Source organism: Thermobia domestica, chromosome 8 (genome assembly GCF_964235325.1).
Source record: "Thermobia domestica chromosome 8, izTheDome1.hap1.1, whole genome shotgun sequence".
NCBI classification, from domain to species: Eukaryota; Metazoa; Arthropoda; class Insecta; order Zygentoma; family Lepismatidae; genus Thermobia; species Thermobia domestica.
Window position 1 is genome coordinate 41996751 of NC_137461.1, and position 16268 is coordinate 42013018.

At 33.6% G+C, this 16268-nt stretch overlaps 1 protein-coding gene across 1 annotated transcript; it reads right to left on the reverse strand.

Moving 5' to 3' along the window:
* Positions 1–2009: 2009 nt before the first annotated feature.
* LOC145691699 (odorant receptor coreceptor-like) lies at positions 2010–15837 on the reverse strand. The gene is made up of 3 exons (XM_081767038.1): positions 15737–15837; positions 4120–4275; positions 2010–2810 (listed from the first exon to the last, which is right to left on the reverse strand). The coding sequence occupies exons 1-3, from the start codon at positions 15824–15826 to the stop codon at positions 2760–2762; spliced, it is 297 nt and encodes a 98-aa protein (XP_081623164.1). The 5' UTR covers positions 15827–15837; the 3' UTR covers positions 2010–2759.
* Between the last annotated feature and the right edge of the window lie 431 nt (positions 15838–16268).

Genomic DNA, 16268 nt, shown 5'->3' on the forward strand with positions numbered 1-16268 from the left:
TTTGAGGTAAATTTCGTAGGAAACGAATTATAAATACGAAAATTAGAATGAGTAAAACAAAATGTTGCTAAATGGGACAGAAAGTTTTATTTTGTTTAATTGTCCTTATTTACTGCTCTTTTGACATAAAATTTGCTACATACATATATTTGCCGATTATACACATACTAACACTATGAGAAATACCGAGCGAATTCGTTATCAAATTATATTCCTACAACTACATATTTATAGACATGCGACAATAATTTTGGACATGAGTGTACATTAGGCAAGCCAACTGTGCTAACTTGAAATAATAAGTTTTCAATATTGTTTATCCTCGAGTCTCGTTATTTTTCAGATACAATGCTTGCAATTTACTTCCACTTTTATTCATGAGTTCAAGTGTAGAGATTTTGGTATGAAAATGTTAGGTAATAATCAACATGAAAGAATAAATGTGGGAAAAAGATACAGGATTTTCATAACCAACATACAAATCAATCAAATTAAGGTGGAAAGTCCTTACTAAAATCGGCATAGAAGTCCATCAAATAATCCTGGAATTCTTTGTTGGAGAAAACATATAAATCCAACAAAGCATTTTAGAATCAATAAAAATCCAGCAAAACATGGTAGAATATCTTGCTGCAACCAGCATAATAGTTCATCATGTAATGCTAGAATTCTTTGCTGGAATCAGCTTAAAATTTCACTAATGGATCCTAAAACCAGCATAAAATCCAGCGAAACATTGTATAATTCCTTGCTGGAACTAGAATTGAAGTCCAACAAAACATGTTAGAATTCTTAGCTAGATCAACTAAAAATCCATTCTTTTAATGTTTGAAAATCCAGCCAGACATGCTGGAAGTAGTCCAAATTACCAAGGCTACTGCTGGACTTTTTTGCTCGTCCAGCAACAAATCAAAACTGGATTAGTTCTAAAAGGTGTACTTCATGCTAGTGGAGCAAAAATTTTATCCTGGGATAATATAAGGGAGGATAGCAATAAACAGAAAGTGTGTCATCCATGAGACTCCGCACGGAAAGTAAACGAGTAGTTGCCCCTTGAATTTCGAAATACATTTTATATATTTTAATTTAGTCTCACATATTACAGCACTTAATATGTTTGTAGTTTATTCACTGTACTTAATAATGATATTTGCTTCCGTAACTTTTGCTTTGTATTATGTATTATGAGCACAGGTGTGTGTATTCTACACTGTGATTTTTGCTGGTGTTTTATCTCCTTTTAATTGCCCTTTTAACATTTATTTGAGTAGAAGTTTTGAACCTTAAAAATCCATTTTTGCCCGACCCTAGAATAAATCTTCCCCGCTTGAAATGAATCACGTAAGCGTTCTTGGAGTCATTCACTTCATGAAAAACTTAAGAGAAACATGAGCTTTAAGAAAATTATTAACAATTTGGAAATATATTTCTACATTTTTTTTGTTATCTGTACTAAAATGAAGCATAAATACAGCAATATGTAATTTGGTGTACTTTTCCAATAAAAAAACTCTTTTAGGGATGAAAGTAAACCTTCATATGATGTAAGGCATACAATTTACTTTATTTGACGCATTACATACTTTAATCTTTTCCTTTAATTTTTAGCAAACTACATAAAAACTATTAGCATAGATATACTTTATTTTTTCTATTGTTATCTGACTTTTATAATTAGTAAAATTATGAGGTACATTATTCACATTATATGTCGTTTTCGTTATTTCCTTACAACAAGTGAAAATCTAACTTGTATTTGAATATTTCCGTTACACTAAAATAAGCTCGTTGGAAGGAAGAAATTGACTAAAAATAAAGTTATTTCTTGTCAGTATAGTAACTACAAATATATTAACAAAATGAATTTGATTTTCATATGTCAGCATATCAACAACTATAACAGATATTATAATACCTTTTTGAAAGACTTTTCATTAAGTAAACTTTTTACAAAATAAACATACTGAACTAAATCATCCATGCATAGTTATTTGATATCTTCTGTATTTCACTGAGACAAGATTATAGTTCTATCTGTTTTAGTAATGCAGAAGTAGAGCTATAGCAGTTGAAATGGAACTTTAACAAAACATTTGGTTCTGGGAAAAAGAAACTATGTGATCTGAGAATGGTAAACACTCTAACAGTTTTCTTCTTCCCCTATACACCAATTTCAGAGGAATGACGCAGATTATCAATGATTCGGATTAATCTATGTTTTGCTACCAATATTGTGATCAAAGTTTCTCTTGTTTTCCAAAGAAAATTGAAAGATCGCACTCCTAAAGTCATGAAGATTAGCTGATAATTAAGGTTTGTTTATTCACAAGTATCTAAGATTTGGCATGACGCTTGCCTTAGTAAGTTAGTAATACGGAGATGATATAATGTAATTTGTGAACATCATGCTTCTTATTTCGGCGTTACATATTTAAATGATAATCCTCACTTGTGAGAGAGCTTGGAGAAAAACTGGAAATGGGTAGTAAAATACATACTAAACATCGTTTATTTATAAAACTTTTTTGTATAAGTAGTTAGCAGTATATTGTTTTCCAGAGGATATTATACAAGAAATTATTAGAACTAGAAACAAATACAAACACAGTTTATATTCATAATTTGAATAGAACTACAGAATAAAATTATTGCCATAAAACGGATTTCTATATTTAGATCCATTGCACGTTGTTGTCATCTAACAAGTCACGCAGAAGACTGGGTGCTGTGTGCTTTATACAACGTTTTCATTAGTGTCTTCAGTTGAGCTGAATTAGGAATAAATAGTATGACATAACAAGACTTAGGAGCTGAAACATAGAAAGAAATAACAGTTTAATGTTTATATCACATTTTGTTCCTCATTTCATAAATGGTTAACATTAACGTTGGTATGTAAAAATGAAGTAAACCACTTCACTAGTAAATATATTAATATAAACATAAAGCACCAAGTTATTTATCAATAACAAAAGCATTGATTAGTAAATATCTCAAAATAACCAAGATGTGAATTAAGTAGTCCCATGCCAAAACGGAATATGCTTTTTTTATGAAATTAAATTCGAGTGACATTTGTGTTGAGAACTGATGTGTTCATCTCTCGGCTTTGGCAAACTATCTCGATTTCATCAAAATTGTAGTTAGTCTGTTCTGGCATGGAACCACCCAATTATAATATCATTACTGTACTAAAACGTTGTAAAGGAAAATTATGATTTTCTAGTTTTATTTTGGTGTTCCGGAACAATATATCAATACTATTTTATTAAGTGTTCTTAGCTACGAAAAATTCCATGCTAGTACTCTTCCTTCCAGGATCTGTTGATCTGAAAATTTTATATTTATAGTTTGTTCTTTATGTCACCTTCTTATTCTTAGTGTACTGTGCTTCTTGTGACATGCTAATACTTTATCTCAATTTCCTTTTATTCTCAAATGTTTCGTTCTTTTGGTATATTAACTTTATAACTGTACTTTAGACATATTATATTATTTTTAAAGTCCTTTTTTGTCTTGCATTTACCAAATAGGCGTTTAGGCTAATGCAAGGACCTGGATTAGACATTCATGAATATAAAAAGGAATATTATTGCTCTTACGCTGTAGCAACGTTCACTTTGCGTTTTAAGGAAGTTGAAGTAGAATTTTATCTGAGCTGTGAGAAATTGATTTCTATGCTTTTTTATATAATACAGAGATGACTGAGTGAGGAACACATTTCTTCACTTTCTTTTTCAAATTTTAGAAAAGTTTTTGAGTGAGAGTTTGACACAAGAATAAAAATATGACAACAATTACATGAATTATCTTTCCCATTTGTCTAGTAGATATAAACCTGCGCCTTCGGCATATGCGATAATGTGTTCTACTCGAGGGTAGCGGAGAACAATAATTTTAATTTCACAATAATTATTTTTAATTTCGTTACTCATCTCTCTTCTGTAGCACAAATGGCATAACTGCAGGACGTTAAGTTAAAAGCAGTTTATTTCAAAACCATATCAAGACATTATACATGCAAGGAGACACGGTTTTCTCACGTCTGTCGCAAACTAACGAGCACATTCAATTTAAATCTTTGTGAAAAATAAACTAACACAGAAGAAGAGTACTTACCGAAGCCAGAAACCCATAAGAAAGGGTAAAGAACATGTGTCCTGTTATTTTCAAAGGCGACTGACACTGTTGGCAAGCAATGCTAATAAAATGTTTGAAATCACGTGAAGTGTGGTACCAGGCACTGTCGTATAATGATCGCAACATGGAATTACTCTGTAAAAAGGAATTCAGATTATGATATCTAGGAAGTCACACATAATAATAATAATAATAATAATAATAATAATAATAATAATAATAATAATAATAATAATAATAATACCGACACATTTTCAGCGGACGTAGGAATGAAGTTCAGGACATAAAATTCCAAGATAATGCACGTTAATCAAGGATGAAAAGTAAACAAAAAATAATTTACCTTCATAAGAAACAATAAAAGTCATCATCCTGAAAGAATTATAGAAGTATTTAGGACCCAACCAATACAGAAGAATAGAACACACAACGATAAAATAAGAAATAACATAGAACTTACAAGAGAGGCTGAAATACATATGCGAAACAAACCTCAACCGTATAGCATAAGTAAAGTTATTTATAATTTACATTGGTATTGTAACATATTTGTTTAGATTAATAGAATAGATAAAGAGCGAACTATGAGATCTTCCTAGGAAACTGAACAATATTGACTAAAAATCCAATACTACATCAAAAGGCTGCTGATGAAAGAGAGGCAATACCAAGAAATGAATGAGAACGAAGATAAAACACATCTTAAATCTGTATTACAAACAAATTTAAATATTAGGGATATGTTTCTATGGGAAAACTACAAAATTCAGACTTGCATAGAGAAATAGTAGCAGCTGACAACAAATATACAAAACTTCGTTTAAATTAAATGGAGGAATCGAAAGTAATACCACGTTACAATCAAACGAGGACATAGAGAAATAATTAAGAGCAAAGAACACTACCTAGACGATTACCAAAACAAGTGAAGCAGGAAAATATAGATAGGGAAACGACATTTCAGAAGATGGAAATATTAGATTTATACCCAGAATCCGAAAACGTCATGTAGATGATACAAGAGCAGGTAATAGATACGAAACATGGCAAACAACATAACCTAAAACATTCCGATTCATGACGACGAACGTAGATGATGGCAAATACATCAAGAAACACTACCGGTACATCACAAGTGGAAACTCATTAGTTAATAACACAAATCGAATAGAAAGAAAGACATAACAAAGTGTCAAAAATCCTATATCAAGAAACACCAATGACAGAAAAATTAAACGACGTTACAAATACCAACTGAGAGTCAGACTAGAAACAGACAAACATAAACTTAATGATAACGAGCAATTGTAATGGATAAAGAAGTACATTTATCTTAGCAGTAAAAAACAAAGAAATTAACTCTTTCACTTTAACGTCCTACGATTACGACCTTTAGACTAAAGCGGACGGATGGTGACGACAAGTGAATGATGAAGAAATAATTGTGATAGGAGAATAGAATACCCCGAGAAAACCCACGGGCACGATGCTGTTCACCAGCAATTTACTTAGCCGGGGATTGAACCAGGGTATCCCACGCAGCAGAGGAACTGATTAAAATGCGAAGAGAAGCGTGAGGTACATCTAATAAGACTTCACAAAACCACACACTACAAATCTGCACAAAGCATGCAAACAAAGATAAAAAAGTAAAAAAAAAAAAAAACAATAAAAACAACAACTAGCCCGAAACGTAAACGAACAATGAAAGATCAAAATTGTAAAACAATACTATCGAAATTTAGGATACTGGATTGGTGCACAAGACTTTGAAATTGAAAAAATAAAACATAAAGAAAGTATGAATGAGCATTATATTGAACATAGGCAGAATTGTAAGAAATTTCCTGCAAAATCCATAATAAATGGGTTAAACACAGAATAAAAGAATCATATTTGATGACCTGCATATTACTCTATCGCATGTTCCACTAAAGAGTGATGAATATTCTTAATAATAATGATGCTAATAGCTTTAGTAGATCAAATGAGCCAAAGGATCTATTAATTGAGTCAACTACTTTATTTCTGTTTTTTTGGAAATGCCTTATTCCACGTGACATCTGTCCGGTATGAGAAACGAATTTCTCAACTTTGAAATCTGTAAAGAATTTCAGGATGAGAATCCTTTAAAAATCAATTGATATTTGAGAAATCAATAACGTGCTGTAAACCCACGGAAGTAATAGGTTTATATCTTAATGATCATCGGGATGAAATGGTAAAATAGTATTGGCAAAGCTTGGTAAAGGTGTAGTATATCTTTCTGCCCGACATAACTCATTCGATATTTAGTTGAAATTCCTGAAAACAAAATCTTGAAACTTCACTACGAGACATAAGACACTTGGGACGCAAGAGAGTACAATATATTATATGAATGGAGAACATGAAAAGTAATATTTAATAAGTGGTTCTTATGTCAAGAGCGAAATATTCCCGTTGCTGGCTAAAAGAAATGAGTGACATAAAATGACATAAAAGTTAACATAATGATTATTATTACCTTATATGTTTTCCTCCATTATTAATGCTGCTGTAATAATTTATTAACCCGAAACGATGTTAAACTTTGCTAGATAAATATATATATATACTCTAGCTAGATGAATTTGTTCAGGGAAAAGGAATATGTTGATGTGGTAATGCAGTTTACATCAGATCAATTCGCTGTTGATACACTCAAAGACCGTATTCCAATGTATCTTCCATTGGGCAGGTAGCACAACTCACTGTTTTACTTAATTCTAGATTATAACTATGGATATTTCGTAAAATTAAATTATTTACAGCAATAAATATTAATTTAATATTAACAGAAAAAATTGCGAGTGGTATTGGTCCAGTTTTCTGGTCATTTCACAATACAGGAAAAAACTAAATTCTTTTAAGTCCTGTGCGTCTGCCAGTTGCATAAAGGCAGAGATTATTGGATCAATGAAGAATAACATACAATGGTCATTTAACTCGAAGTGGCAACATAGTTGTGAAATAGAATGTAGTGAATCACTAACTTGAAGAAGCTTACAGTCCTTTGATGTAGTCTCCGCCAGCCTGTTGAACATTCGTTGAAAATCTGTCAGAGCCCCACTTTGTGAGAGGGTATTGACAGTGCGCCCTAAGGCGTGAACAGTGCTGGGAATGTGTCTGAAACGTTTGCCCCTGACAGGTTCTTTCATCCCGGGAAAAGATCAAAATCGCAGGAGTATGGTTGGAGCTCCAGCACATCCCAACCCCATCGTCATAACTTGTCTGTATTGAATTGGTTGTATGACATCTGGTATTGTCGTGTAGGAGAATTAGTCCAAACTCCAGAAAGTGTGGACATTTGCGCCGCAAAGCTGGTCGCAAATAGTGAATGGGTGTACGCAGCATTCACGGAACTTGTTATGACATGATAATGCCTTAATATTCGTATGTCATTATCATCATCACCTTCACTTTTGGTGGCTCTTGCCTAAGGTTTTCCGGTCCTAAAGATTCTGGGTGGTGCCATTCACCCGACTGACGTTTCAATTCATTCTCGTAGGATCTTCCCAAAGTTTGGTCACTTGCAATAATGCGGTGGAAGAAGTCATCACCTTCCTCATTGTAACGTTGAAGGTGTAGGCCCACACATCCCCACCTATACCACTTTTCAACCTCGGTCACAGTATCGGGTACCCAACTGGCTGCCATTTTCCGCATGCCAAGATCTTGTGTTAGTATGCGGAACATTGATCAGGAAGAAATGTTCAGCTCGTGCGCCAATTAACTACAAATCCATCGCTGACCACCGTCAAGCAGTCTCCATAGTCTTGCAAGGTGAATTTCGTCCGTAGCCTTTCGCATATGCCCTCCACCGTGCATTTTATCTGTTGACTGTCGTTCCGCCTGAAATGCTGCAACCCATTTCGCCACTGTCCGATGCGATAGAGCAGCTTGACCACAGGCCTCTAATAATCCTCTGCGAATCGTCCTAGCATTTTGCCGTATTGCCAAAGGAATTGCATAAACATACGCTATTCTGCACGCGCGAACATTGCTTTAGGGCGGTACAATATATAACGAGATACTTTGTATCGATTCATAATTGTATGATTCATAATTGTTTATCTTTCGGGCAGAAAGTGCTTTTACACAAGCACTATACATATTATAACGTTAATTAAAATAATAGAAGAAGAATGTTTTTAATATAAGAAATATATATTATTGTCTTGTTGGTTGCTATGTCGTTGTTTATATATACTTACTTAACATGTTTGATTGCAAGACAGTTTGTGTGAATATACGTTAAAGGGGAATCAAAGAATAAATTATTTAATATTTATCATGAACTTGTAATTTCGTTAAAAGGTGATCATCTTAGTGAATATAACATCAGAAGATATTTTAAGGTATAAATGAGTATTGCCACTAGAGTTATACTTATATTAACTGGACCAGGGTTAACGGCTACCTTTGGTGAGTCGTTGTAAAATTTTTGGTTTACCTCACCCGGGATTCTTGTAAATTCATATCCCGAAGTTTAAAGTAAGGGTGAATTTACCTTAATAAGAAGGTTCATGAATAATAACTCAACCATTCTTAGAAGTGGCAGAGTAATCATAAGAAAAGTCATGATCGGTGAGACAGTAGAGAATGAAACTGTTGACGGTGTTAACAATGAGCAGAATATAGCTCCCATTACACCTGGAATGTCGACACTAGAGGACAGAATTCTAATAGCATTACAGCGACAGGAACAAAATTTAGCTCAAATGTCTGAAGAATTAAAACAAACGGTACAGCAAAAATCTGAAGAATCTAGTAGACAGTATGAAGAATTGAGTAGACGATTAGATCAAATAGATCAATCTGTAACCCAAGCTGTGAGAGACATCACGTTACAATTTGATGAGAAGTTAAAAAGATTATCTGAAGATTGCAAGGATAACTACAATCACGTAATCCAAGAAGTCAATATTGTAAAAAAAGTTTTGAAGTAATAGAATCTTCTGTTCGTCAGCAAAAGATTCAGGTGACAGATAATTCTAACCAAATACGTGGAAATACACAATTGATATCTACCATACAGGAGGAAATTAGGGCGTTAAAGGTTAAGGATAATGCATATAACAACGACGTTGTTACTGATCGCTTGGAGTTCCCTCATTCTCAAGAGATGCCCTTGCATCCACCCGAAGCAGATCGACATGGACCTTGTGTTACTTCTTCTTCAAGTAACCCATCCGATGAGGATATTATTTTGGAAAGAATTCAGCAAAGGAATATAGATGGGCGGAAAAGAGATGGTGGAATCACGCATAACACAGTAGGTAGAAATTTTGATTTAACACGAAATGGTGAAAGAAATATAAAGTTAAGTGTAAAAATAAGCGAAATACGAGCTATGAGTAAGTTTAGTGGTAGTAGCTGCAATGAAAATGCTACTTCTTTCCTGGAAAAATTTCAGGGTGAATGCAGTATAATGTGTATAGATAAATCTCAATATATGAAACTAATCCCTCATTAATTACTCCCACCGTGTTCTTTATGGTTTAAAACAGTACGGGAACACGTCAAAACATATGAGGAATTCAAAGCAGCGTTGATCGCAAATTATGAGAACGACTTTTTACTTGCTAACAGAGACGCTATGATTAGAAACCAACCTTTTCATCCTCGCCTACACAAATCTATTGTTGATTTTGTTGTGAACACTTACAATGAATTAAAAGTTGTAAATCCACTACAATCTGAATCCAGAGTGATTGCATCTGTCCGAAATCTACTACCTTTTAAATTGCAACAAATTCTGCTTTCTACACAGTGCATAAGTTTCAATCATCTGCTAATGCTTGTTCAATATTACGAAAGTCAATACCAGGCACAGAATAATCAAACTGGAGTAGGTAAAATTAGAAATAATTCAGATAACCTTAGGTCAGTACCTGTCCGGAATGTAAATATTCGTAATGTAAACAATACGGAACATAACCTGAATAGAGTAAATTTAAATAATCAGAATAGGCAAAGATATGATGTAAATCCACCTAACCTAACTAATTGTGATAATAATTATGTCAGACCATTTAACCGAAGTAGGTTCCAAAACAGACGAAATGTATGGCGTAATTCTGGAAATACTGTAAACCGTATTGATAGACGTAACTTTAATTTAAGAGATGGCGCTTCGTATCATAATCAAAACAATCACGCAATTCCTGTACAAAATAATAATGCGGAACATAATCAGGATTGTGCAATACAATGTACTTTATTGGAACCATACACGAGTACGAATTTAAACTGACTGCAGCTGATGTGGTAGGGGTTAAACCCATATCAGCTATTGATTCTTATGAATATTTAGGTAAAAATTCGAAGACACAACACATTTTTGAAGCGTAATTCTCAATTAGATTCTCTACAAGAAGGAAAATATCGAATCAAGATCAATGACTTAGTTTTTGTTAAACAACACCCACAAAGTAATGCGTTGTTAAAGAAGATTTATAAATTTTGTGACGTTTTCTCAGGTCCTTATTTATGTTTCAAGGAAATAAACCCTAAAGTTTTTGAATTGTTGAACGCTAAAACAGGTACGTCAATTGGACTTCGTAATATAGATGAGTTGAAGGTTTGGAGGCCTACCCAGTATACAAGAGAAAAATGGATGCAGCTGGTAAAAAGGTTAGTTGCACCTGACATTCTTGCTCAAATAAATAAGAATGGAGGAAACTAAGACTTCTGTTTGTGTGAAGATAAATTTAATTCCTTCTTTTCGCTCGCCCGAGCATAGGTTACATTTTATTTTTGATTTTTACTTAATTTAATTTTCTTTAATTCTCATTAACGAATATTAATTTCCAAATGATTTTAATTCTATCTTGCTAATGTGAAAATTTATAATTCGATTTATTATTGATTAAAAACAAAGGTTATTTATATTATATTGATTTGTGTCGGAACTTTATTGTCAAAGATTATATTCAGTATAAGGCTCATTCTATTAAGCTAATTATCCGACGACTGTACCCATGCGTCACCTTATATGATACTCGGATAAGATTCTTTTGTATCCTGACACCTTATTGATATGATACATACTTTAAAATGTCATCTAACGTAATTATTATATAATTCGCTCTGGAAAGATTAACCATTTTTAACATGACCGTTTTTAATAATGCATGAAACTATAGATCATTGTAATTTATGTTTTAGAATGTAATTATCTCTTATGCTTTTGATTTCGCATCCTTCGTTAATTGTATTAGTAAGCGACGACTTTTTAATGATAAAAGATAAATAATAGTGGAATGAAAGTTTTATTCTAAATGTATTTATATGAGGTAACTGAACGAAGTTATATATATGAAGGGCGATCAAAATGTAAAGAACACAACTATTATCATGTTATTATTATAAACGGACCAGTGGTTCTTAAATATAAAAGTCAAGCTTCCATGTAACTTTTATATTTAGTCCCTTTATCGAGCGACATTTTATATAACGAGATACTTTGTATCGATTCATAATTGTATGATTCATAATTGTTTATCTTTCGGGCAGAAAGTGCTTTTACACAAGCACTATACATATTTTAACGTTAATTAAAATAATAGAAGAAGAATGTTTTTAATATAAGAAATATATATTATTGTCTTGTTGGTTGCTATGTCGTTGTTTATATATACTTACTTAACATGTTTGATTGCAAGACAGTTTGTGTGAATATACGTTAAAGGGGAATCAAAGAATTAATTATTTAATATTTATCATGAACTTGTAATTTCGTTAAAAGGTGATCATCTTAGTGAATATAACATCAGAAGATATTTTAAGGTATAAATGAGTATTGCCACTAGAGTTATACTTATATTAACTGGACCAGGGTTAACGGCTACCTTTGGTGAGTCGTTGTAAATAATCACTTTAACAATGTCTACTCCCCACACTCACCGTAATACCGGATCGAAGTAGCTTCGAACTGACTGGTACACATCAACGGAACACTCTATTTATTTTTCTCCTGCCCAAACGACACTCCAATCATAGCAGTGTTGCCATTGGAATTCAATGGCCCTCGTATATTACCAAGGTGTCTGATTTTGTCTACACTGCGAACTAAGATTAAAGGGAGTCACAGTTCGCATATTGCTAAAAATAAAATACATAGTTTAAGACTGTCGAAAATAGATCACATTCAGTTGTACATTACACATTGTCACATATGAAGGAATATTGTTTTCCATTATCATTTGAGAAAACTTTTTCACGAGTTCTAACCGGATAATGATGCTCTGAGTATATTTGTCCTATTAGAGAAATAACATCACCAAACTGACTCTTCACTTGCCCTATTTGATTATGCAATATTTCCGCGAGGATTGTATTATCTTCACCAGTTTGCGCACGTTGGAAGTTGATTTGCTTGACAATTATAAACACCTTCAGTATCTGTATACGACAAAACACCGTAACGAACCATGAGAATCTTCTCAAGCAAGTTTCTATTAGAAAGGTTAATGAACAAAATATTACATGCAAAGTCAATTTCTATACGCAAATTTAAATTCGTTGTGTATTCATTCGTACAAACAAAGAAAAATAAGAAAGTTCACCATAGTTTGGAGATTGATACAGTATTATTAAGTCATAAAGAGTCATGATTCACAAGTCAAACATAACCACTAGACGAAGATTAAGGCAAGTGAATTATGGTGGAAGAATTGGTAGAATGAAATTGGGAGGAAACTTGAGTATCTCGAGAAATCCCACGTAAACGATTTTGTCCAACACAAACTTACTTGTCCGGGAATCGAACAACGAACCCGACGTACCTGAGGTAAGCGCTCTACCACTGAGCGACCGTGACCTTCCATGTTTGAAAGTTAGTGACACATTAATTACCAACTATAACTTCAGTGAAGCGGAGAGTACATGCATCTATGTTAGTTACTATAGTTCTTGCAGGAATATCGAAAAAAAAGTTTATATGAAGGAATGTAACACATACAGGTGAGTAAATTCGAACGGCGCTGCATAGTTTAGTTATGATAAGAATGTTTTACTAGTACATTGGCTACTCTACAAAATCAGCAAAAGAATGTATAGCTCGGGTCCAAAACAGTTACAAAAGTTGAATTGTTTTGGAATTTTGGGGTCAAAGATCAATGTCAAATATTTTTGTAGGAGAATTGGCATAGATATCTTTTGACAAGTGGCATATTCCATAATTTTAGTATTTGCTGAAATAAGAAAATAATTGGTAGGGACCATTAGCCGGCGGGAAGTGTGTTATATTAGTCCAAGCACGGAGAAACCATTAACAGTGACCTGTACTGTGAGATACTCCGTAACCTATGCTAATCCATCGAGAGTAAACGGCCTGGGCTGCTCATGGAGGGAGTGATTGTGCTCGTCCATACGTCTCACAATTTGTACAAAGTTACTGATCAAGTTCAAATGGGAAAGGCTTGAGCATCTCACCTATAGCCAGGATATTTCGCTCCGGGACTTTCATCTCTTTGGTCTGCTAAAAAAAAAGAAAGCATCGCAAATGGAACCTTGTCAACTCGGACGACGTATTGAAGGATACAGTGGAGGTCTGGCTGTTGTTACAGCCACAAGACTTCTGGAAATAGAGAATCATTTGGCTTGAGAAATAGTAGGTTAGTGGCCACTTTTGAATATATACTTCGATTGTACCAAACAGTGTCATTTCGTACCTTTCATTTGAACAATCCTCATAATACGTTTACGTATAGCGGTTTATTACGTTACAAACAGTTGTACAAGAGGACCTGAGACATTTTCCCCTTAATTATGTAAAATAAGAAAAAATAAATATAATAAAGAGAAATTAACACTTATTGCATTACACAAAAATTAATTTTTAATAATTCAATGGTCGTTAAACATAAATCAAAACTTTCTTCTAATATCAATTTATAGAGGTACAACCCTATCAAGGAGGTGTGTGGTAGAACGTACGGTCTGGAAACATTTTGTTCAGCTTTAGATGATTTAAACATTTCTTTTCATTTTTCTTCGTAAGAAATGATTACTAAAACTACAGTTATTGCGTGAATCGTCGATTGAGCATATCTCTCCGGTTTGCCCAGTGTTATTAATACAATCTTTGCAAGATGAAATTCTGTCCACAATTAGAACAGATTTAATTCTTACTTTTCGAAAAAGGGGCAGGTACAATAGGATTACGTAGCTACAACATTACGTATGTTTTTATCATTCTAACATGACTAGAAGTAAATCGCGAACAGTTATGTGGTTCCAAATCTCGAAGGTTTTTGAAGTTTTCAGACAGGTTAAACATCTACAAAGTATGTAAATTACAATCAATTGAAGCCATAAGTATGATATTAGATTGAAATATTAATTTTAGAACAATTACAAGTTATTTGTCAGTAATAATTAATCAGATTACACTGGTCGGCATGAAAATCCTCCCACGAGGGTGAAAGGGTGTACCGGATAGATTGCGAAACGCTGATTATGGATATCTTATAGAGAAGGTTCCGGCATGTAATTTTTTTTTTTTTTTTTTTTTTTTTTTTGGCGCGGTGCTGTTTCCATAATGGACAGAAAAATCGTATTTTTCGTATTCAATGTGTTTTCCGCGTTTGGAGTGCATAATTATGAATTTTTATCTTAATCCAAAAACTGTTACTAGGCTATATCCCAGGAACATTCTTTTCTCTAGCTCACGACCCCCCGGAAACGTACCCCGTCCCCTTGGATTGCAAAGATTTATTGTCGTTCCACACTGCATACACTAAAACCTAGGCGTTATTGACGGAGAAAGGTTTAGTAATCAACTTGCGATCATTTGTCGACTCCCTTTTGTCTAGAATTCAGACAGATTGTTGAAAAAAGGCGCCAAGACATACACCACGTTGTCGCGTGAAACAAATATTTCAGTTTCGAGTTGATCTTCGTGTTAGAAGGTGGTGTTACGCTGTGTCTGCGTATATCGTAGGTGAAAAATATTTCTGCGCAAAATATTGACGTTTGTGTTAAACGAACGTGCCGAGAAATTGCAACAATTCGACAGATTCATTCTGCTACATATGTGGGGAAATGATTTTCAAGGGAGAAAGTAGGCCATTGTCAACGTTCCTGAAGAGAGCCAACCATCTGTACTTCGGGTGTAAAATCGGCGACCAGGATCGCGTTTCGGCTCCGAAACAAAGTTGTAACTCGTGTGCGCGTACTCTCACAGGATGGTTGAAAGGTACACATAAATCGATGCCGTTCGCCGTACCTATGGTTTGGCGCCAGCTCCCTGATCATGTTTCGGACTGTTACTTCTGTCTGACTAATATAAAAGGTTTCTCAAAAAACTCACACAGAATTTGATTTTCACACTTTGTAAGGGCTACCACTATGGAAAACGTCTGTATTAAAACTGTTTTCACAACAAAATATTAATCTAATTCAATAATGGCTTCAATGTGAATTTCGTTACTTTAATTAATAACCGTTACCCATGTATGACAATATTATTGATGCAGGGATATCTCCCCGCAAAAAAGCAATATACTATCTGTTCATCATGGAATCATGAATTATATATATCACTAAAAAACTGCCGTTTAAAACTTACCTCTTGTAATAATAGATCACCAAAATAACAGAAAAGAAGCACGGTTGCCAGGCAATGGAAAATGTATCCTATTATTGCTAAGGAGTACATTGAAAACTCTTTTTCCTGTGAATAACAAGTAAAATTCTTATTATAAAAATACACAGAAACTTAAAAGTAAATTAGCAATCATGTTAAGAATAATTAGATAATTGGACTCTAAAAATTGAAGTACAGTAAAAGCTCTTTATTCGCGGGGTATATGTTTCATAAATAGGGGAAACTATACAGTCGTGGGCACCTTAAGGCATTTTTTTTAGTAATTAATTTATAACTTTTATACGTTTAGCCATATGTGTCTAATATTTGTCAAATAATATTGTTACAGTATGGGCTTCAAAATAAATATGATACTGGAGTGAAATGTAACGTTAGGTACGTGTAATATTTTTTTAAAAAAAGTACTATAACTTTTATAGTGATGGGCCCTACAGAGACTGAGTTGGGCACTTTTGATTACAGTTATGGGCACCTGTGCAGAAGTTTCTAAAAT